This window comes from Neomonachus schauinslandi, chromosome 8 (genome assembly GCF_002201575.2).
Source record: "Neomonachus schauinslandi chromosome 8, ASM220157v2, whole genome shotgun sequence".
Classification (NCBI taxonomy): Eukaryota; Metazoa; Chordata; class Mammalia; order Carnivora; family Phocidae; genus Neomonachus; species Neomonachus schauinslandi.
In genome coordinates this window covers 101,285,121-101,307,180 of record NC_058410.1, presented here as the reverse complement: position 1 = coordinate 101,307,180, position 22,060 = coordinate 101,285,121, and the positions used below count along the sequence as shown (strand labels likewise).

Genomic DNA, 22,060 nt, shown 5'->3' with positions numbered 1-22,060 from the left:
ATCATGTATTGGGAGAAAATTTTCTGTGGTTTACAGGATCTGTTTGTTGATTTTTTAATATACCTTTAATAGCTCCACATGCTTACAGAATAGTTCCACATGCTTACAGGACAGTGGACCCTAGAGTATCATGAATAAAGCTCTATTTGCTCAAACCCTGGTGATATCCAACTACTGTACATGAATAAAATGTCTTCGGGAAAGCCACTGTTTGGCTAGCTGGCCACCCAGCTCCACTGTGTCCTGCACTGCACTCTGGCACATGGGTTCCTGGGGTGCTCAGGGACCTTTCATCCAGTGAAGGAAAGGGAAAAGCTTAAGCATGTTTCCTGCTCAGAAAGGTTTCATGATGCCCTTGGTTAAGAATATACGTGAGTTCATTTATAATTCATTACCATCTAGCTGCTAAAATGACCAACCTCTGGCTTTTCTCTGGAGATGGGAAATGAGTACATGTACCTGAACAGTTCTCACTACCTTATTTTGCCAGTAACTGAATTTGACAAAAGCAATCACTTTTGCCCTGTTTTGTTCATCTATTTGTAGAAATGTTTAGGTCTACATTAGCTAGTTACTAATGACCTGAAGGTATTTTCCCTCATAAGATGGACTTTCTCAAATCCTGAGGACTTCATGTTTGGTATATTTTAAATGTTAATGTTTCATTTTTAAATTTTATTTAAGAAGATTAAAGCCTCTTAATATTTATATGTTTAAAAAACCATGAATGCTGTAAGTGCACAGATATTTAAGAAAAATAAAAACTAACTTCATTTGAGTTTCCAATATTTTTATTTCAGCTCACATGGTTTATATGATCAACCTTTTATTTAAGTACACGTTGAAAAGCTAAACTGGTCAACTTCTGGTATTTGGAAATCTCCAAACTTAAATACCCTCACCTTGCACGAGCTGCATCCACTGCAAGAGCCAGAATATTCCCATCTCCACTGGCAGCACATTCAGTAAGTGCAGCTAGACACCGCTCAGCCAAATCTTGATCCCTGCTGCATTTGACCTTATGAAAAAGGTCAAGAAAAGGGACAATTTACATGAATAGAGAATAAAACAGAGATCAGGAAATCAGACACTGATACACATCACACAGAAATTGTTCCATAATCCTAAACTCAAAAACAAAAGGAAAAAAAAAGGAGAGAATAATATGTATCCTAGGTCTGATACTCATTCAATTTATTCATTCACTCATTCAACAAACATTTAAGGACTTCCTAAAATAATACTGAATTCTGCATAATCCTGATAAATCAGAAACAAGCAAGGTTAACAATAAATAATAGTGGTGACTCTCCCAAGTAGTACATGCTACTTAGGCTTTACTAATGTAACAAGACATCGAAAACAGGTAGATGTTTTACATGCGTAATTTCAAAGGCACACTAAAGAATAATAGTGACAAGGATGAAAAAATAATAATAATAGATCACAACTTCAAGAACAGTTCAGTTATATGTTGTTTTCCTTAGCTAATTAACAATATATTGGTAATAATATGTATGTGTATGATTTTTCTTTAGTTAAAAATAATCCAAAGAGGGGCGCCTGCCTGGGTGGCTCAGTCAGTTAAGCGTCGGACTCTGGATCTCAGCTCAGGTCTTAATCTCTGGGTTGTGAGTTTAAGCCCTGTGTTGGGCTTAAAAAATAAAAATAAAAATAATCCAAAAAGAGAGAAAAGAGATAATGAGAAATACTTCAACAGAGACAAAAAGACAATGAAAAGCATGGTCAAAAACTTTTCCCCTCAGGTCCTAGCTCTACTCTGCTCTGCCAACAACCTGCCTAACCAAAGTTATCTAAAATCCAATTTTTTACAAGTTTACACTACCTATAAAAAAGTCTAAAATATGATACTGCTTAAGATGCTACTAATATATAATACCTATAAGCAGAAGTGGACCAGAAATCCTATACTAAGGGCAAGGAAAAACCCAATTCCATCATCACTAGTGAATTTCTCTCTTGCCTGAAATAAAGTTTAACATCACTTATGGCAAATGGAACCCCTCAAGCTGTGAGGGTGCAAAGTTAATAAAAGCCTAAAGTATAAGAGAGAAGAAAAGTTTTCCAAATATAATAAATGTTGAGACTTTTGTGATGACTGAAAATAAAATGCTACATCCTAAATAGTACCTTTTTAAAAAATGACAAAAATGTGAGAGGAGTCATTATCTCCTGATTGAGGGTGAAAAAAGAAATAATGTCATTAAACGTCTGCCATTTAAAAAAATGGAAGAGCAGGGCACCTGGGTGGCTCAGTTGGTTAAGCGACTGCCTTTGGCTCAGGTCATGATCCTGGAGTCCCTGGATCGAGTCCCGCATCGGGCTCCCTGCTCGGCAGGGAGCCTGTTTCTCCCTCTGACCCTCCCCCTTCTCATGTGCTCTCTCTCTCTCTCATTCTGTCTCAAATAAATAAAATCTTTAAAAATATATATATTTTTAAAAAATGGAAGAGAATAGTTGTGCATTCAGTCTAACTGAACAAACTCTATTAGATTCCTAAAGAACATCTAAACTGAGGAGGGAAAAAAGATCTTAAATTATCACAGGGAAAGTAAACCGAGGAAAACCATTAAAGATCACTGAAGAATGTCAAGTTTCTTGCCTTAGAAATAACAGTAATTATAAAAGCCAGAGATTAAGAGACCACGGTAGCATCATACAATAGAAATATATAAGTTACAACTATAAGAATATGTTTTATCTATCTTGGTATCTCACATACATTGATTCATCTTGGCAAGAAATTGGAAATAAAGTTAGGATAGTACTGTAGTTTCAATCAAAATAATTATCTTTCATTTATAAACTATCTTACTAAAGCACCATTAAGATATATTTGACTTAAAAAAAAAACGAAAGCAAATGATTCTTTCATAGTAGTATCAGAAGCCATGGTCTAGTGGAAACAAATTATAGTGAGAAGCCGTGGGTTCAGATACTCTGAACTTAATTTGTTTTTAATTTTGAGTGAGTTACATAATCATTTAAGCCTTTGTTTTAATCTGTAAATTATGGGAGGTATTATTATTATTATAGTGGTTTTTAATAACAATATGTAAGTTTCACAGAAGCAGTTGTAATGATTTAAAACATGAGTGTTTGGTGTCAACAGACTTAGATTTGAGTCTTGGCTATTCAATTATTTATTCCGGGCAAGTTTCTTAATCTCCCTTATCTTTAGTTTCCTTAACTTTAAAATGTTGGGAAATAATACCCACCTCATGTGGTTGTTATAAGGATTAAGCAAGACAATGTAAGGGCTTACAGTGCCCAGAACACAGAAAGCACTCAAAAAATGATAGCTATTATTACCTTCTTGAGTTTTTCAATCTGTTTGTTACGCACTGAAGTATTATCAATTGCCAGAACTTCCACAGATTCTTCTTTATCCAACTGGTACTTATTTACTCCAACAATTATTTCAGAACCTATTAATTTTCCAGAGGAAAATAATATGTAGATTCTATTCACAAATAATTACCTAATAGTAATGCTCTGATCATCAAATACTTTCCTTATAAGCTTAAAATTTTTAAGTAGTATTCTTAAATCTTAATGAAACTTCAATATAGATCAGCAAAGCAAATCCCAATAAAATGGGGATGAGAGGAGAAAAGAACAGCTATGTATCAGAATCTCTGTAAGGGAGGACTTTTATTATTCTCCCAAACTATATGCTTCCCTAGAGTTTCTGATAAACCCTCTTCTAACACCACAAAATTAAAATAATAATAGCAGCTACATCAAGATTTATAAGGAAGAGGATTCACATCCAAAAGTATTTCCAATGTATTTTTGAATTCTCACTTTTAACAAAAAGTACTTTTAAAATTTGTAAGTAATAAACCAGAATTATAAAGACATTTCCTTAACATAGTAAGAATATATTTAGCCTCAAACTATCAGATTATTACTGTATCTAAAGACATCCTGCCATCCACCCCTTCCCCTTATTTCCTTTATAGAACTCATCACAATCTATAATTATCTTGTTTATTTATTTGTTTACTTGCTCATTTTCTCTCTCTTACTAAAATGTAAGCTCTAAGGGTGCAGAGAGCTTATCTGACCTATTCACAGTTGTATGCCCAGACATAGTACAGTTCCTCAAATGCTAAATACTAAAAAAGTGTTGACTGACTGAATGAATAAATACTCCAATGCAAAGCACAATGACCAATAATAATATCATCTTTAAAATGCTGGAGATTGGGGCGCCTGGGTGGCTCAGTCGTTAGCGTCTGCCTTCGGCTCAGGTCATGATCCCAGGGTCCTGGGATCAAGCCCCGCGTCGGGCTCCCTGCTCAGCGGGAAGCCTGCCTCTCCCACTCCCCCTGCTTGTGTTCCCTCTCTCTTGCTGTGTCTCTCTCTGTCAAATAAATAAATAAAACCTTAAAAAAAAAAAAAATTTTAAATGCTGGAGATACCCACCTATACATGTATATACAATGGGCATACCTCCACACATACTCTACATATGCTTACCTGTGTGCATCCATGCATGCAAAAATGCAAACAGGGAGATGGATAGAGAGACAGAGAGATAGAGAGAGAGATAAGTAGATAGATAGAGATGAGAAACACTTTATCCAAGTTTCATTTTTCCATTATTTTTGTTTTATTAACTACATATGTTATCTTCAAACAGAAATTAATATTTCTTTTTAAGTAAGGATTTCACACATAAACGTTTTCATTTTATCTTACCAGAATCTATTCTTGCTTGCCTTCGGGCAGCACATTCTTCAATTCGAAGTTTAGGTATTCCTTCCGCTACAGCTTTGGCCATTCCACCCATCTCTTCAATTTCATCAATGAGCTAATAAGAAAAAGAGATTAATAAAACTGGAAAAGAATATAAAGATTTTTTTATAAACTATACAAATTGGTTACATCACATAATTACTAATATTAATAAAGTCGTAACTATTTTAGTTGTAAGTTTAATGTTTCATAAGAAAAGAATTAAGTTGACTTCAAGAGCATTAATTAGAAATTCTACAGGGTTAGGGGTGCCTGGCTGGCTCAGTCAAGGGAAGCATGCAACTCTTGATCTTGGGTTGGTGAGTTTGAGCCCCACGTTGGGTGCAGAGATTACTTAAATGAATAAATAAAACTAAAAAAAGAAAGAAAGAAAAAGAAATTCTACAGAGTTAACAATACACTATTGTGTATTTGAAAGTTGCTAAGACAGTAGATCTTAAAAGTTCTTATCACAAGAAAAACAATTTTATAACAGTGAGGTATAGATATTAACTAAACTTATTCTGTTAATCACTTCACAATTCATACATATATCAAAGCATCATGTTGTATATCTTAAGCTAACACAACAATATATGTCAATTATATCTCAATTTAAAAAAGAAATTATGGGGGGTGCCTGGGTGGCTCAGTTGGTTAAGCGACTGCCTTCGGCTCAGGTCATGATCCTGGAGTCCCGGGATCGAGTCCCACACCGGGCTCCCGGCTCAGCGGGGAGCCTGCTTCTCCCACTGACCCTTCCCCTCTCATGCTGTTTCTCTCTTGCTCCCTCTCTAATAAATAAATAAATAAAATCTTTAAAAAAAAAAAAAGAAATTATGTACTTAAAGTTACTTGAAAACAGAAAAACTAAGATGTAGATTCTGGAAAACACAGAACGTCTCACTCAAGTCTTGGAAAAAAACTAAAAATCACATCAATTCTCTCATCTTTATTTTCAGTTACTAAGTAAAGTATTCATGGTCACATAAATAAATATTCTTTTTTTTTTTTTTTAAAGATTTTTATTTATTTATTTGAGAGAGAGCACAGAGAGAGGGCCAGAGGGAGAAGCAGACTCCCTGCCGAGCAGGGAGCCCGATGCGGGACTCGATCCAGGGACTCCAGGATCATGACCTGAGCCGAAGGCAGTCGCTTAACCAACTGAGCCACCCAGGCGCCCAAATAAATATTCTTTAAAAATATATTTCAAAATGCAATTTTAGTTTTGATTTGAGCAGCAGAGTAATGATATAACTCCAGCTTTACTGATACTAGGAAACATCTAAGCCTCTAATCACAGCCTCATATATTCATGAGATGGTGGGAAAAGGAATGGTGGAAGAGTATATGACTTAGCAGAAAAGAACAAAGTTAAACTTGTTTTTTCCTGAAGAATTCAAGAAATAAGAATTCATGTTGGATTCAAAAGAAGCCAAAGGTAAGATAGGAAGCTAAAAAGATGGGGGACTACTTTAGAATTTGTAACTACCCCTCTCCCATTCTGTGAAGAGAACCAAAGTTTACTGCCTGCAGAAAATGAACCAAAGTCTACTTTGGCAGAAAAGCAATGGGCTATCAAACATCAAGTACAGAAAGAGGCAAGGGCAAGATGTCTTGTTGAAATAAAAACCTGCATTCTGAATAATACCACTAAAGACAAAAGGCACATAGAGAAAACAGACAATACAGGATGTAGAAGAAAACTTCAAAAAATGTAATTAATATCCTCAGGAAAAAAATAGATTCTGTTTTAATTAAACAAGTAGTATAATATACAAGGGAGAAAATCAGAAAACAAAACTCAGCTTTTGGAAATTAAAAATATGATATATGAATTTTAAAGTAAGTAGAAATTTAAAGTTGATGACTCTCCAAGAAAACAAAACAGAATCTCATGGATGAGTTATAGAACAGATAAGAACATCAGAGTATCTTTTAAGGAGGTCCTTATCCAATAACTAGGAGTTCTAGAAAGAGGAACCACAAAAAATGGCAGGAAGGAAATTATCAAAAAAGTAATACAAGACAATTTCCCAGGGCTATGAGAACATGAAAAATGGGGGAGATAAAAAATTGTACTGGACCCACCGAAGGTCCAGTACAATGCAGGAAAAAATACACACACCAAAGTCCAGCAACTCAAAAATGAAGAGATCCTAAAACTGTTAGAAAGTTCCTGAGAGTGAAAATAGCATCAGATTTCTAAACAGAAATAGTGGAAGCTAGAATAAAAAGTTAGGATAAAAAGTAGATCAACGCTTACACACTTCCAAACGAAAGTAATTTCAAACACAGTCAGACTATCCATCAAATACCAGAGTAGAACGAAGACATTTTCAAACATCCGAAGTTCCATATAAGTCATCTCCCATTTACACTTTTAGAGGAGGTTCCTATGAGGTATGCTTCAAAATAACAAGGGATAAATCAACAGAGGTAGACACAGGATTCAAGATACAGATTCAACATAGCAGAGGTAAAAAGAATTCCCAGGATAATGGCAAAGGGCAGTCAAAGGGCCGCAATGGTCAGCACGTCTAAAGAGAAACCAGTCGATATCAAATGAGAGCACTGGAGGACTTCAGAAGGATATATATACTATTCAGATATAATTGTATTGGTAGTATTATGAGACAAGAAAAAGCAGAGGTAAGAATCAGCTAAAATACTAAACTACATACTACAAAGCAATAGATAATGCCTAAAATTGATGGAATTAGACCTTGTATATATGTGTAATTCTAAAATATGGAGATACAAACAAAAAAAGATGTATTGATTCAAGGAAGCAGGAAAAAAGCAAGCAGAAGACAAAGAACTGTTTTTTTTATGTTATAACGTTTTAACACTCACAGTCTTTTTAACTCTTTGAACAAAATATTTATTACAAATACAAATATATTTTTAAATTATGTTTCCATTTGTATACTCTTAAAGTTGAATCTAAAATTCTTTTTCTCTCATTTTATAAATCTTGATATAAATCTATCAATGATTTGATTTATAAATCAAAATACCTATAAATCTTTATAAATCTGTAAATCTTAAAACCAAAGTTTCAAAGAAGAGAAACTGACCTTCAAGGCAGCATCATAAACATCATTTGTGAGAGATTCCATCATATAGGAACCTCCCCAAGGATCAGCCACTTTGGGAATCCCAGATTCTTCTTGAATAATGATTTGTGTATTCCTCGCAATTCGAGCACTTTTCACAGTTGGCAAACCCAAGGCTTCATCAAAAGAATTTGTGTGCAAAGACTGAGTCCCTCCAAACACTGCTGCCATTGCTTCTACTGTAGTACGAATAATGTTATTGTAAGGATCCTAAAACATTTAGTGAAAAGGAAAAAGTCAAAACAAGGCAACAGTTGATAAAAGATGCTATGATTAAGCAGTGGCTTCTGCATACTTATTTTGCCAATGTCTACATTAGGCTTCAGAATATCCAATAAATTTAGACAAATTAGTTAACAAGCCAGATTTAACAGGCACTCAACAAATGATTTATTAATAAATGATCAAAGAAACAGATGAACAATGTACTATGAGATAAAAAATCTGCGACTCATTCTGTTTCTGATTGTGATTTGGGTAAATCATTGGACCTTTCTGAACTTTAGCTTCATTAGCTGTAAAAAGAGGTTAAGACAAAAATGATTATTAAAGTTCCTTCCAACCCTGAAACTGTACTTCTCCATTTATAAGTACCTGAAGTCATATTTAATATGGCTATATTAGTTTTTATTCACTTTTAAGTGTATAAAAGCAATGTAACTTTAAAGTTATAAATTGGGGCGCCTGGGTGGCTCAGTCATTAAGCACCTGCTTTCGGCTCAGGTCATGATCCCAGGGTCCTGGGATCGAGCCCCGCATCGGGCTCCCTGCTCCGCGGGAAGCCTGCTTTTCCTTCTCCCACTCCCCCTGCTGTGTTCCCTCTCTTGCTGTATCTCTCTCTGTCAAATAAATAAAATCTTTTAAAAAAAATTAAAATAAAAAAAGTTATAAATTATTTTTAATGTATCAAAATAATTTAGTATGTAAATAAAATGCATGGAAAAAGATTACCACACAACTTTCTAATAGAATGAAATTAAATTACTCAAATGATAATAGTCTTTAAATGGGTCTGTTTGCATGCATGAACACATAACTAAAATAAATAATATATATGCACAAAATTTTAATCAGGCAATTTTATATTAAGAATTTTAACTCAAAATTATTTAAGACTGATATTAACTAAATTATGGTTTTTACTTCTTCCTCATCAACACAGTTTTTTTTACTTTTAAAAAGGTAAAACAGCATTACAGGTAAGTTGATTTATATGATTTTATATTGTTAACCACTAGAGGGAGCCAGTTTTATTTATTATAATATGTGTTAAAAAACATTAAATGTGCATTATGCATCAGAATACTTATAATTTTCAAATATTAACAGATGGGTTCTTAAATCTACTTCCTGACTGCGCTATGTTGCTTGTAAGACAATATATGACTTTACTAAACATCTATACTTTAAAATATATATATACCTGCTCAGTAAGTGACCATCCTGATGTCTGACAATGCGCTCTCAGAAGAAGAGATTTAGAGTTTTTAGGCTGAAACATTTTCTCTATTAAGTGAGCCCAGAGTCTTCTCCCAGCTCTCATTTTTGCTATTTCCATATAAAAGTTCATCCCAATTCCCCAGAAGAAAGACAACCTAAAATAGTAATGTTAAGTCCATTATTTGATGAAGCTTAACAATATAAAATGGAAAATAAAACTAATTATATCACACACTAATAGAAAATAGTGTCCAGATTTTAATTTCAAACAATTTAATTTGAATTAAAATCAAAGCATATACAAGCTGGTACAACCACTCTGGAAAACAGTATGGAGGTTCCTCAAAAAGTTGAAGATAGAGCTGCCCTAGAACCCAGCTATTGCACTACTGGGTATTTACCCCAAAGATACAAATGTAGGGATCTGAAGAGGTACATGCACCCCGATGTTTATAGCAGCAATGTCCACAATAGCCAAACTGTGGAAAGAGCCAAGATGTCCATCGACAGATGAATGGATAAAGAAGAAGTGGTATATATATACAATGGAATATTATGCAGCCATCAAAAGGAATGAGATCTTGCCATTTGCAACGACGTGGATGGAACTGGAGGGTATTATGTTGAGTGAAATAAGTCAATCAGAGAAAGACATGTATCATATGACCTCACTGATATGAGGAATTCTTAATCTCAGGAAACAAACTGAGGGTTGCTGGAGTGGTGAGGGTGGGAGGGATGGGGTGGCTGGGTGATAGACATTGGGGAGGGTATGTGCTATGGTGAGCGCTGTGAATTGTGCAAGATTGTTGAATCACAGATCTGTACCTCTGAAACAAATAACACATTATATGTTAAGAAAAAAAAAAAGAAGATAGCAGGAGGGGAAGAATGAAGGGGGGGATATCAGAGGGGGAGATGAACCATGAGAGACGATGGACTCTGAAAAACAAACTGAGGGTTCTAGAGGGGAGGGGTGTGGGAGAATGGGTTAGCCTGGTGATGGGTATTAAAGAGGGCACGTTCTGCATGGAGCACTGGGTGTTATGCACAAACAATGAATCATGGAACACTACATTTAAAACTAATGATGTAATGTATGGTGATTAACATAACAATAAAAAAATTTAATTAAAAAAAATCAAAGCATATATACTTAAGTAACTTTAAACCTAACAGATAAAAGTACAGTTTTAGGCACACAGAAGAAAGAGCTGTGATTATTTGCTTCAGGTAGGAATTATTCACTTTAAAAATTGGTTTTTTGGTTTTTAGAAAAGAAGTTCCTCTTGTGCCCTCAAATAAAGAATGAATCACTATCCAAAAATAAAATACTTCAAGAATACCTGGTATGTAAGTCAGGAGTCACCTGTGAAAGGACTAAAACCACCAACTTGTTTTCTTTGGATATCAAGAAAGTTTTCCTGTTTTTTGTTTTGTTTTGTTTTTAAAGAATAATTATATATTTGGTCTAGGCATTTATCTCTCCAATTGCCCCCAAACCCACTACTCCTTTTTATTTTATATTCTGCAGCTGAGTTATACATTTAGTTTACTTGCCTATGCCTAAAGACACAAAGACTGTGTTTCTTTATATAAGACAAGGTGAGCCTTAAGTAAAGAAACTAAAAACTAATAAAAATTAGGGACGCCTGGGTGGCTCAGTCAGTTAAGCATCTGCCTTCAGCTCAGGTCATGATCCCACGGTCCTGGGATCGAGACCCGCATCGGGCTCCCAGCTCTGCGGGGAGCCTGCTTTTCCCTCTGCCTCTGCCTCTCTCTCTCTATCTCTCATGAATAAATAAATAAAATCTTTAAAAATAAAAATAAAAATAAATAAATAAAAACTAGTAAAAATTCTTGATATACCCTGGGAAGTTCTTAACACTGCTGTTCTCAAATACTGTCTCAGGATACCTTTTCATTCTTAAAAATTACTAAAGACCCCAACAAATCTTTATTTGGATAATATCTATCAATATTTTACATATTAATTCATTTAGAAACAACAACAAACATGTTAACATAATTAACACTTTTATGAAAAATAATTATACTTTGCTAAAATAAAAAATTGTAATAAAACAGTCACTGTTTTACATTTTTGCAAATCTAATGTGTGGCTTCAGGGAAGACAGCTGGAATCAATATCTGCTTCTACATTCAATCTGTTGCAACATCACATATCATGTAGCTTCTGGAAAACAACAGTGTACACTTTTGAAAGAATGGAGGTGAAAAAGGCAGATAAAGTCTTAATACAATCATGAAAACAATTTAACCTGAAAGACCCCAGGAAGGGTAGTGACCCTGAAGAGTCCTTGGACCACACTTTGAGAAATGCTGTCATAATATGTATAAAGGTATAAAGGAGCATTCACCAGTCTATAAACAATCTGAGGACAGAAGTCATGTCTTTCACAAGTTTTTTTTTTCCCCAGCACATAAGCTGGTACTCAGCCCAGAGCAAAACTTAGCAATTATTGTTTAGCTGATCAATTTTTGATCACCAAATTTAAGCATTTCATAAACTTCAAAGCTCTTCCACGTTTTTTTAAAGATTTATTTATTTATTTGAGAGAGAAAGAGAGCACAAGCAAGAGGGGGAGAGGGAAAGGGAGAGAGAATCTCAAGCTGACTCCACACTGAGCACAGAGCCTGACACAGGGATCGATCTTAGGACCCCTAGATCATGACCTGAGCCAAAACCAAGAGTTAGATGCTCAACCAACTGCGCCACCCAGGCACCCCAAGCTTTTCTGTATTTTTCATACAACTTTATTAACAAGCTATTTTGAAACAAAAATGTTTTAAATAGCACTGTGCATTCCAAAACATTTATATTACGTAAGTGCAACAGAAAAAAAATGAAATAAATGACTTTTTTAAATGGAAAATTAAAAGAATAAAAGCTAATACGCCTGAAATATGATGTTGACCTTTTAATTGTCAAAATATGTCAGGTAATTGTATTTTCTGAATAGCTGGAAACAAGATTCTTCTAATTACCAAAAAGTAGTCAAATTTAATTCTGATTTTTAATTATACACAGTATTGGCTTATTTTCTCATTATTACTCCAATAAAACATAAGAGGATCTAGGTATGACATTTATAGATACCGATTTATTTTATCAGTAGATCTACTGTAAATTGGTCCTGAAAATTTTCCTAGTATTGAGACAATGTCTGAGGTCAATTTACTCACCTTGGTGCAAATTCATCAATTGTCAGACCAGCTTGGAGTCCAGTTCTACAGTATTCCAACCCATCTGCTATAGTATAGGCCAGTTCCAGAATGGCATCAGCCCCTGCTTCCTGCATATGGTATCCACTAATTGAAATTGAATTAAATTTTGGCATGTGCTACATAAAATAATAAAAAATATAACAGTGAATAAAAATTTTAAAAGGCTCTATTAAACCCATTTTCTAAAAGACTATTATTTTTAAATGATATTCAACTCAGATATACTAAGTAGTCTTTAGTATTAACTGAAAATATTTAATGCTTACTTTGTTACATTTAATTCACTCCTCAATTTAAGTGGTGATTCAACGAACCATCTTAAAAACTGCACCTGTTTTATTTTTCTAGTGAAAAAGAATCTGCACTAACCATTCTTTAGAGTCAAAGTTTAAACTCTGAAATTAGTTAGTTGAGGTTAGGAATGCAACCTTTAGTCTGACAACTGAATAAGCCATCTTTAATTCTAAACCAATGACTATGACCTCATGAGGTCCTAAGATCTCATAACTTTGGGCTAATCTGCTAAAAATATATAAATTTAAGTTTTATTAGTTATCAATTTCCTTATTTGAGTAAAGTCAAGTATATGGTGGGGGGGAGGGGAGAGAAAATGATTCAATCCTTAGGACTATATATTGAAACAAAACAGGATAAAATACATGGCTTAAAAATCAAAGATTTCAATTTGATTTACTGTGATATTTTTAAAATTTATTTTTATTTAAATTCAATTAACATATAATGTATTATTGGTTTCAGAGGTAGAGGTCAGTGATTCAGCAGTCTTATATAATACCCAGTGCTCATTACATCACGTGCCCTCCTTAATTTCCATCCCCCAGTTATCCCATCCTCCTAACCCTTTCCCCTCCAGCAACCCTATTTGTTTCCTATGCTTAAGAATCTCTTATGGTTTGTCTCCCTCCCTGATTTCATCATTTTATTTTTTCCTCTCTTCCCCTATGATCCTCTGTTTTGTTTCTTAAATTCTACATATCAGTGAGATCATATAATTGTCTTTCTCTGACTTATTTCGCTTAGCATGACATTTAATGCTAAGCATATCCCAGACAGGTGTTTTTCCTGCCAAAATCACTAAGAGAATGGCATTTCAGGGGGCACCTGGCTGACTCAGTGGATGGAGCATGTGACTCTCGATCTTGGGGTTGTGAGTTTGAGCCCCACATTGGGTGCAGGGATTACTTAAAAAACTAAAATAAAAAGATTAGAAAAAAGATGACATTTCCACCATTCTAAAACTTTTTATTAGGTAGGGTACATATCACACATATTCTGCCCAAGCCCCCAAATTATTATCCTTCCCAAGAGGTGCCAAACATAAAATAATAAAAACTAAATCATTGATATTCAATATGGTAATTAAGAACATGGGCTCTAGAGTCAGAATGCTAGAAGTCTAGATGGACTCTGAAAAACAAACTGAGGGTTCTAGAGGGGAGGGGGGGTGGGAGGATGGGTTAGCCTGGTGGTGGGTATTGAGGAGGGCACATTCTGCATGGAGCACTGGGTGTTAGGCACAAACAATGAATCATGGAACACTACATCTAAAACTAATGAGGTAATGTATGGGGATTAACATAAGAATAAAAAAATTAAAAAAAAAAAAAAGCTGTCACCTGAAATATGAACAAGAATCAGTCAGGTTTTAAAAAGGAGAGTAGGAAAGAATGTTTAAGAAAAATGAACAGTCTGGGCAAAGGTCCTGGGGCAAGAAAGAAAGTATATGAAATAACAAGTGTTGGCAAGGATGTCGAGAAAGGGGAACCCTCGTGTACTGTTGATGGAAATAAAATTTGGTGCAGCCACTATGGAAAAAAAAAAAAAAAAAAGAATGCTCGAAGTCTAGCTGTGTCACTTAACTAGCCATATAACTTTAGGCAAGTTTCTCACCCTTGTTATTCCCTGGCTTTCTAAAGTATAAAACAGAGGTAGTAATTATGCCTTCCTCATGGAGTTGTAGGATTAAATGAAATGATTCACCTAAAACACTTAGCATTATGCCAGTATGCAGTAAGCATTCAAAAAGTGTTACTTGTTGTTAACATAAGCTATAGATCTGTAATTTACATTTTTGAATATTTTATTTATAATTAACCAAAAGCACTTGAAAAATGTTCCATCGCAAAAAAAATAAGGGGATTGAATTACATGGAAGTGAGAGACTACTTGAGTGTATGTAGAGTTTATAAATAAAAAGCAATAAAACAAACAGGTGCTTCTCTACAAAGAGTAGTTTAGTAGAATTTCTTTAAAAATAATAGAAATACTGGAATATTGGAATATTATTCAGCCTTAAAAAAGAGATTAATTCTGATACATGCTACAACATGGCTGAACCTTGAGGACACTATGCTAAGTGAAATAAGCCAGTCACAAAAAGACAAATATTGTATGATTCCACTCAGATGATGTAGCTAGAGTAGTCAAATTCAGAGATAGGAAGTAGAAAGATAGTTTCCAGGAGCTGGAGGGAAAGGAGGATGGGGAGTTATTATTTAACAGATACAGAGTTTCAGTTCTGCAAGATGCAGAGTTCTGGAGATGGATGGTGGTGATGGTTGCACAACAGGGTGAATGTACTTAATGCCATGACCTGTACACTTCAAAACAGTGAAGATAGGAAATTTTAGGTTGTGTGTATTTTGCTACAATTAAAATTATTTTAAAAAATATAGAAGTTGACAATTTACAAAGTACTTCAGTATAACTTTATTAGATCAGTATATGAAACCAGCATTTTTATCACTTATATGAAGGATTATATAAAGCAATTTTGAGCTTAAAGATGACATTAGGAGCTTTCAAAAGGTGAAATGCCCAAGTACATAACAGCACAAACTGTACAAACTGCTACTAGCTACTCAATTCTCCACTCTCCTCCTGTAATACCTGAACCATAAATGCAGAGTGCATATACAAGGACTATACTTCCAATCTTCTCTCACTACTATGGGTGTCCACTGAGATACAAATGAGATTAGGGCTTCTTCCTTCTCGAAGTTTACCTTATATCAGAGGAGCTTGGACACATCCAAGCCCATCCACTTCCTCAACCATAAGCTGGCATACTAACAATAGAGGACAAGCAAGATTAAAGGAGCCTGGAACCCTAATGACTGTGGAGCTACCATACAACCAAGCTCTTGACAGCCTACTGTCCAACTTTTTTAGATGAAAGAGAATCGACTCCTACTTAGTTTAAGCTACTGCTATTTGTGTATGTGCATTTGTCACACGCTGCTAAATGTAATCCTGTGCATATGTTCTTGAAATTGAAAAGGGGGATAAAAATATACAATTCTAGACAATACAGTTCACATAGGCAAATAGGATCTATGAAAATAAATAAATTTGCCAAGTGTAAAGGCTGAATATCAATGAGGAGAGTAAGCAATGCTTGCAAGAGTTCTGAGACAACAGCAATTATAAGAGTAAGAGATTAAAAAAAAAAGTTTCATGGTGGAAGAGACATTGGGCCTTTGCCATGAAATAATATAGTCTAACTTTAAGGTACGTTAAGAGAAGCAGAGAATTGCCAGCAAGCAGCAAAATGTGAGTGATGCAGGAAAATACATATTAATTACTCAGAGGAAGATGAAGCTTTATGTTTCCCTGTGGAGGGATTACTACTAACATAGGAACACTATAAGAACCTTCTTTTCCCACCACTCTGATGGGGAAGATGAACCTAATTCAGGGGTGAAATATGAGGAACCTCACTGTAGATGCAGATACAAGTGATATCTTATTAAGCTGATAATTTGATCCCCAGCTGTCTGACACCAGTGTATACTTCAAAACTGAAAATGAATTCTGGAAAGAAATTAAAAAAGTATAAATTATGAGCCCTCCTTGATTCTAACAATTATCAGAAGATAAAAATTTTAATAAAGAAAAATACAGTAAATGTCTAATGCCCAGAATCCTATAGGTAACAGAGTATAAAATGAGTACATTAAAAGCAAAAAAATACAAACTAACAACACACATACAAATAAAACCCATACTCTGACTTTATATTAAAACTATTATTCAGACTCACTTATCAAATTCAAATTAGGTTATAATACTATAAAAATTCCTACATCCAAAGAAGTAAAGCAAAACCCATAAGAAGCAGAAAATACCTGTGCTGTATATTGGAAGATGTCAGCAATAATTCTCATGGATGGTTCTGGAGGAAAAATATAAGTATTTCTGACCATAAACTCCTTTAGTATATCATTCTGGATTGTACCAGTAAGTTTCTCTTTAGGTACGCCTTGTTCTTCTCCAGTTACTATAAAAGTTGCAAGAACTGGAATAACTGCTCCATTCATGGTCATGGAAACTGACATTTTTTCTAAAGGAATTCCATCAAAAAGAATTTTGGTATCTTCCACGGTGTCAATAGCAACTCCAGCCATTCCAACATCACCACGAACTCGAGGGTTGTCTGAATCATATCCACGATGTGTGGCCAGATCAAAAGCAACTGATAATCCCTGCTGACCAGCTAAATACATAAAGAAAAACAATGTAGGTTTAAGGAGTCTGGCATCAAAGTAAACTAATTTAAATTAACACTACTAAAGGTGTTGATTCGTCTCATCATTGTATACTTTTAAAACAGACATTTTTATGCTCATACATGTCAAAACAAATTAAGACATTTCATTTTCCTAAGCTGTTTACTATGTGGTAAAATGCACAAAATGAGTTGCAGAACAGAAAGAATAAAACATCTCACTTATCTCATGTCTGAGGATTTTTTTTTATCTTAGCAATTTTTTTTAATAACTGAAGGTTTGTACTTCTTAATCCCCTTTACCTATTTTGCCCTTATCTAAATAATTTAAAGTAGAAATCTTTTTAAGATTCATGAAAAGATCTGGCTGTTTACAAATAGTTAACATCATTTGTATCTGTATGCTTACTTATTTTTGTTTTTGTATTTAATATGGTCATAACAAGATGTCTTGGCTATTCAAATATTCTGGGAAACAGAATTAGGAACACCATGAAAAAAACTAAAATAGTCTAGACTAAACATAAGGTCAATACTCCATGTGCAATATACATTTATAAGTCCTCAAAATTAGCATTCAAACAATATGATTTTAATACAGACCACGTAGAAGAAATAGTAGTTAATATAATTTTCAGAGACATGAATGCCAGACTGCACTAAATATATTTGTACATTATCAATTGTTTATTACTTTATTTGGGCATCTTTTAAACCATTTCCCCCTTCAATTCCTATCTTGACAATGTTAATTAAAAGCTTCTCAAAGAAATAGCCAAGGTCTGTTTTTATCATACAACTTCACCTAATTCCTTTTACATAATGTGCATTTTTTTTAAGATTTATTTATTTATTTGGGGGGGGCACAGAGGGAGAGGGAGAGAGTCTTTTTTAAGTAGACTCTGCACTGAGCACTGAGCGCAGAGCCCAACAAAGGGCTTGATCTCAAGACCCTGAGTTCACGAACTGAGACAAAACCAAGAGTCAGATGCTCAACTGACTGTGCCATCCAGATGTGTCCATAACCTGCATGTTAATTTTGCTGGCATTCAAGAATTTAGCACCTTAATCTGGCTCACCCATTCTTTTGACCACGGAAGTTGAAAAACATTCATCTTTCAGAGTACAGTCTTGACTACAAAATTATAAAGTGACTATCATCTTTACAGAGATTAACTAGTCTCCCTTCAAAAGAAGCCAAGAACAGGAAATGTATGTTTGATTATAAATATTATGTGTTGCATTAAAATCTCACCCTTAATATTATCTTTATAGAACCTATTGCTTTCTTCCACAGTACTAAAACCAGCATACTGGCGGATAGTCCAGGGCCTAAACGTGTACATGGTGGGATATGGTCCACGTGTGAATGGCTTCACTCCTGGAAGTTCTTCAGGGAAGTCCTTGGTATCCCTGCTAGAATATAAAGGCTTTATGGAGATCCCTTCTGGAGTGTGCCATATTAAGTCTTCTGGGTTTTTGCCTTTCAACTGCTTTTTAGCCAGGGCAGCCCATTCTGGATGAAGGGGTTGTCGCTGATGCAGAAGTCGCTGCCATATAATCCTGGATCCTGGTGACTCTTTGAGCTGCTTCAGGTGGTGTGGTGAAAGCAAAAGAAGCCGAGTCTTAGCCCTCAACATGATGGACCATGAAAAACAATCAAAAGGAACAAGAACTGGCCTAGAAAAAGAAGCAGAGTACACATGTATTTACAAAAGGCAAAATGGGAACTATTGGTGAGAAGGGAATAAAGGTGGCATTTTAGTATCTCTTCTCCTTTTCTGGTTCCTATATTTGGTATTTTATAACTTTGGCCCCTCTTCTCCACAACCACTATCATTGTTCTAGTCTTTTTCCTCAGTACTTTCTTAGCTGGGTTTACCGCCAGTCTTAGATCCTCTAATCCATTCTACATACTGACACCAATGCAAATATGATCACGTCATACTTCACTTAAGATTTTTCAAAGGCTCTGAATTATGTAAAGGATAAAATACAACCTCCTAATTTTTTCACTGAAAATATTTTTATACCTACTTTATGACATGCATTGTGTTGGGTGCTGGAGAAAAAAGTGGTGAGCGAGACAAAAAGGCATTCAAGGCCTCTATGACTTGATCTCTGCATACCTCTCAGACTCATCACTGCTTTTGTCCTCTACACATTTTGTTCTAGAAATACTGGATAACCTACAGCTCCCTGCATATATCAAAGTTCTGTGACTTGCTCTTGCTCTTTCATCTACTTAGAATGTTCCTCTTTGGCTAATGTGGCTAAGGCATCATCTCCAATACACAGGGCTTTCTATGTGCCAGGCACTGCTGTAAGGACTTTACACAGAGTAGCATTTTAATCCTCACAACACCACAAGACAGGTATTAATATATCCCCATTTTACAGATGAGGAAACTAAGGCACAGAAGAGCCAGCATTTAAACCGCAGGCAGCACTAGGTTTGAGAGTCCTTGCATTTAAATAATATATTCACAGCCTCTCCCTGAACTCACAAGCTGGGCTAAATGAGCTCTTTAGTAATCCATACCACAGCACTTTCTCTGTTTACACATCTGTCATCCCCCACACTACAATATATTAGAACACTGTTTTTTATGTTTATATAAAATATATTTAAGATGTATTTTATATTTATACAAATACATGTGTATATAATTTTATATAAATATATATACATACGCATATATATACTTCTCTGCTAGTTTATAAACTGATTCTACATTAGAGGTGTATATTCCTGATAACTAGCACGGTGTTACACTAAGTGACTAAGTCTGATTTCATTACTTTACAGATGTAGAAATTAAGATCCAGAGAAATAAAGGAATAAATAAGGTTAAACAAAATTCCACTCTTCATCTGAATTACTAAATATATGTCAGCGTCATACAGCCTCAACATACAGAACCTAGGATTTTAAAAGATTTTGAGATGTAAATTTTATCAATATATTCATCATGCCATATAATGTATAAAGCAACAAGTAAAGTGAGCTTAAAATTGTATTTCCCATACCATCTCCTACCTATCGATTTAATGAAGCTTAAAGGAAAATAAGAATACCCAACATTTGTTAGGGGATTGTGAAACAAAAGACATAAACCCCTGGGGGGAATATTAACTGCCTTTACTACTTTGGAAAGCAAATTGGCAGTACGTACAAAAAGTGTCAGAACGGATTATGCCATTCCACTGAGGAACAACACTCCTGGGAAAGTTACTACATAAAAATACATGTTTCCTACAGTTTTACTTGTAATAAAGAAAATTTAGAAACACCTTCAATGTCTAACAATGTAGGAATAAGTGAATAGTACATACAAGTGACAGAATTTCATGTAGCTATTAAAATATATTTAGAGGGGGCGCCTGGGTGGCTCAGTCGGTTAAGCGTCTGCCTTCGGCTCAGGTCATGATCCCAGGGTTCTGGGATCGAGCCCCACATCGGGCTCCCTGCTCATCAGGAAGGCTGCTTCTCCCTCTCCCTCTGCCTGCAGCTCCCCCTGCTTGTGCTCTCTCTCTCTGTCCAATAAATAAAATCTTAAAAAAAAATATATATATATACACATATATATACATATATAGGAAATACACAAAACTAATCTTTAATGTTAGAAGTCAGAAGAGTGGTTACTTATGGTGGCTAGGACAGAAAGGGAGCAAGAGGAGCTTTGGGGTGATGGTCTTGCTCCAAACGCTAATTATAAAGAGGTACTCAGTTTGTGGAAATTCGTCAAACTGTACAATTGTGATATGTGCATTTATCTGTAAATATATTATACACAAGTCAAATTTAAAATATGTTATGCTTAGTTTCTTTAAAAAGGAAATAGGCTCAAAAAAGTATTCAGTGAAAGAGTCAGGATAAAACATTGTAAATGCAGTATGTTCAACTGGGTAAAAAGTACATAGAACAAACTCTAAACAGAAATACAACAAAACAATTCCCATTATTCTTTTAAAGCTACTATGATTTTTATCCTATCATATCCATGGGGTCCTTGTCATCAATCTTCTTGCAAGCATAAACTACATGTACTAGCTTAAAAAGTAGGTGAGAAAAATAATTAATTTATGACTGAACCATTACAGTAGTAAAGATATAAAAGGTAACTTGAAAACTGCCTGAGTCTAGATTTGTAGACAGGACATATCACACTCATTTACATAAAATACTGGTTCCCCAAACCTGGACAAACGATAGGAAAGAGCCCTCTATTAGGTGACTTCCAGAAAATCACATGGCAAATTGGTAAAGGCTGAAAACAGACAGCATTTTTAGATAAGAACACAACTACTGCTGATGGCAACAACACTTCAATTTTCTCAGAAGATCCATGAAGATGCTTCAAGCATCCAAGGAAGCAAAATGTAAAGCAAATATGTTACTGACGATTAGAATGTGTTAAAGAATAATGATGAAGCCCACCCCCATAGCCCCCCAAAATATGGGTAAAATACCCACAGTTCTGAATCAAATAACTTTTCAAATAATGTGGTTTCGAAAACATTAATACTGCAGGAAAGGCTAGCCACCTCCAATGTTCAGCCAATTTGGGTTGGAGATGACGACATCTTGCTCTCTTTCAAGATCAAACAGAACAAGTTAGTAATTTACAGTTTTATATCAATTTAGACCTGTCTTTCCTATTTCACCTCTCACCCTTACCGCCACCTGTATACAGAAAGTCACCTTCAGTCCTGCCACCTCTTACAAAAAAAAACCTCACAGTAACAAGAGCCGCAGCCTAGAGGGGAGGCAGCTGTGGAGCCAGAGCACCCCCGCGTCATCTTGCAAGCGCCCTCTGCCTAGCGGAACCTCGGGGTGCTGGGGTGGCCAGGGAAGATGGAGACATGGCCTCTGAGGCGAACAAGCACCTTCTTTCCAGCAGTACCTCCTAATTCCCACACACCACGCTGAAAGTGAGAGGTCGGTGGAGAATCT

At 35.1% G+C, this 22,060-nt stretch overlaps 1 protein-coding gene across 1 annotated transcript in view; it reads right to left on the bottom strand.

The window, feature by feature from the left end:
- Nucleotides 1-22,060, bottom strand: part of MMUT (methylmalonyl-CoA mutase) — a 32,129-nt gene that overhangs the window by 9,710 nt on the left and 359 nt on the right. The window contains exons 2-9 of the mRNA XM_021691875.2: nucleotides 18,356-18,780; nucleotides 16,721-17,088; nucleotides 12,531-12,688; nucleotides 9,307-9,478; nucleotides 7,845-8,093; nucleotides 4,729-4,840; nucleotides 3,334-3,449; nucleotides 903-1,018 (exon numbers count right to left, since the gene is read on the bottom strand). Coding sequence (XP_021547550.2) covers nucleotides 903-1,018; nucleotides 3,334-3,449; nucleotides 4,729-4,840; nucleotides 7,845-8,093; nucleotides 9,307-9,478; nucleotides 12,531-12,688; nucleotides 16,721-17,088; nucleotides 18,356-18,740 — 1,676 coding nt within the window. The 5' untranslated portion in view covers nucleotides 18,741-18,780. The remainder of the gene's footprint in view (nucleotides 1-902; nucleotides 1,019-3,333; nucleotides 3,450-4,728; nucleotides 4,841-7,844; nucleotides 8,094-9,306; nucleotides 9,479-12,530; nucleotides 12,689-16,720; nucleotides 17,089-18,355; nucleotides 18,781-22,060) is intronic.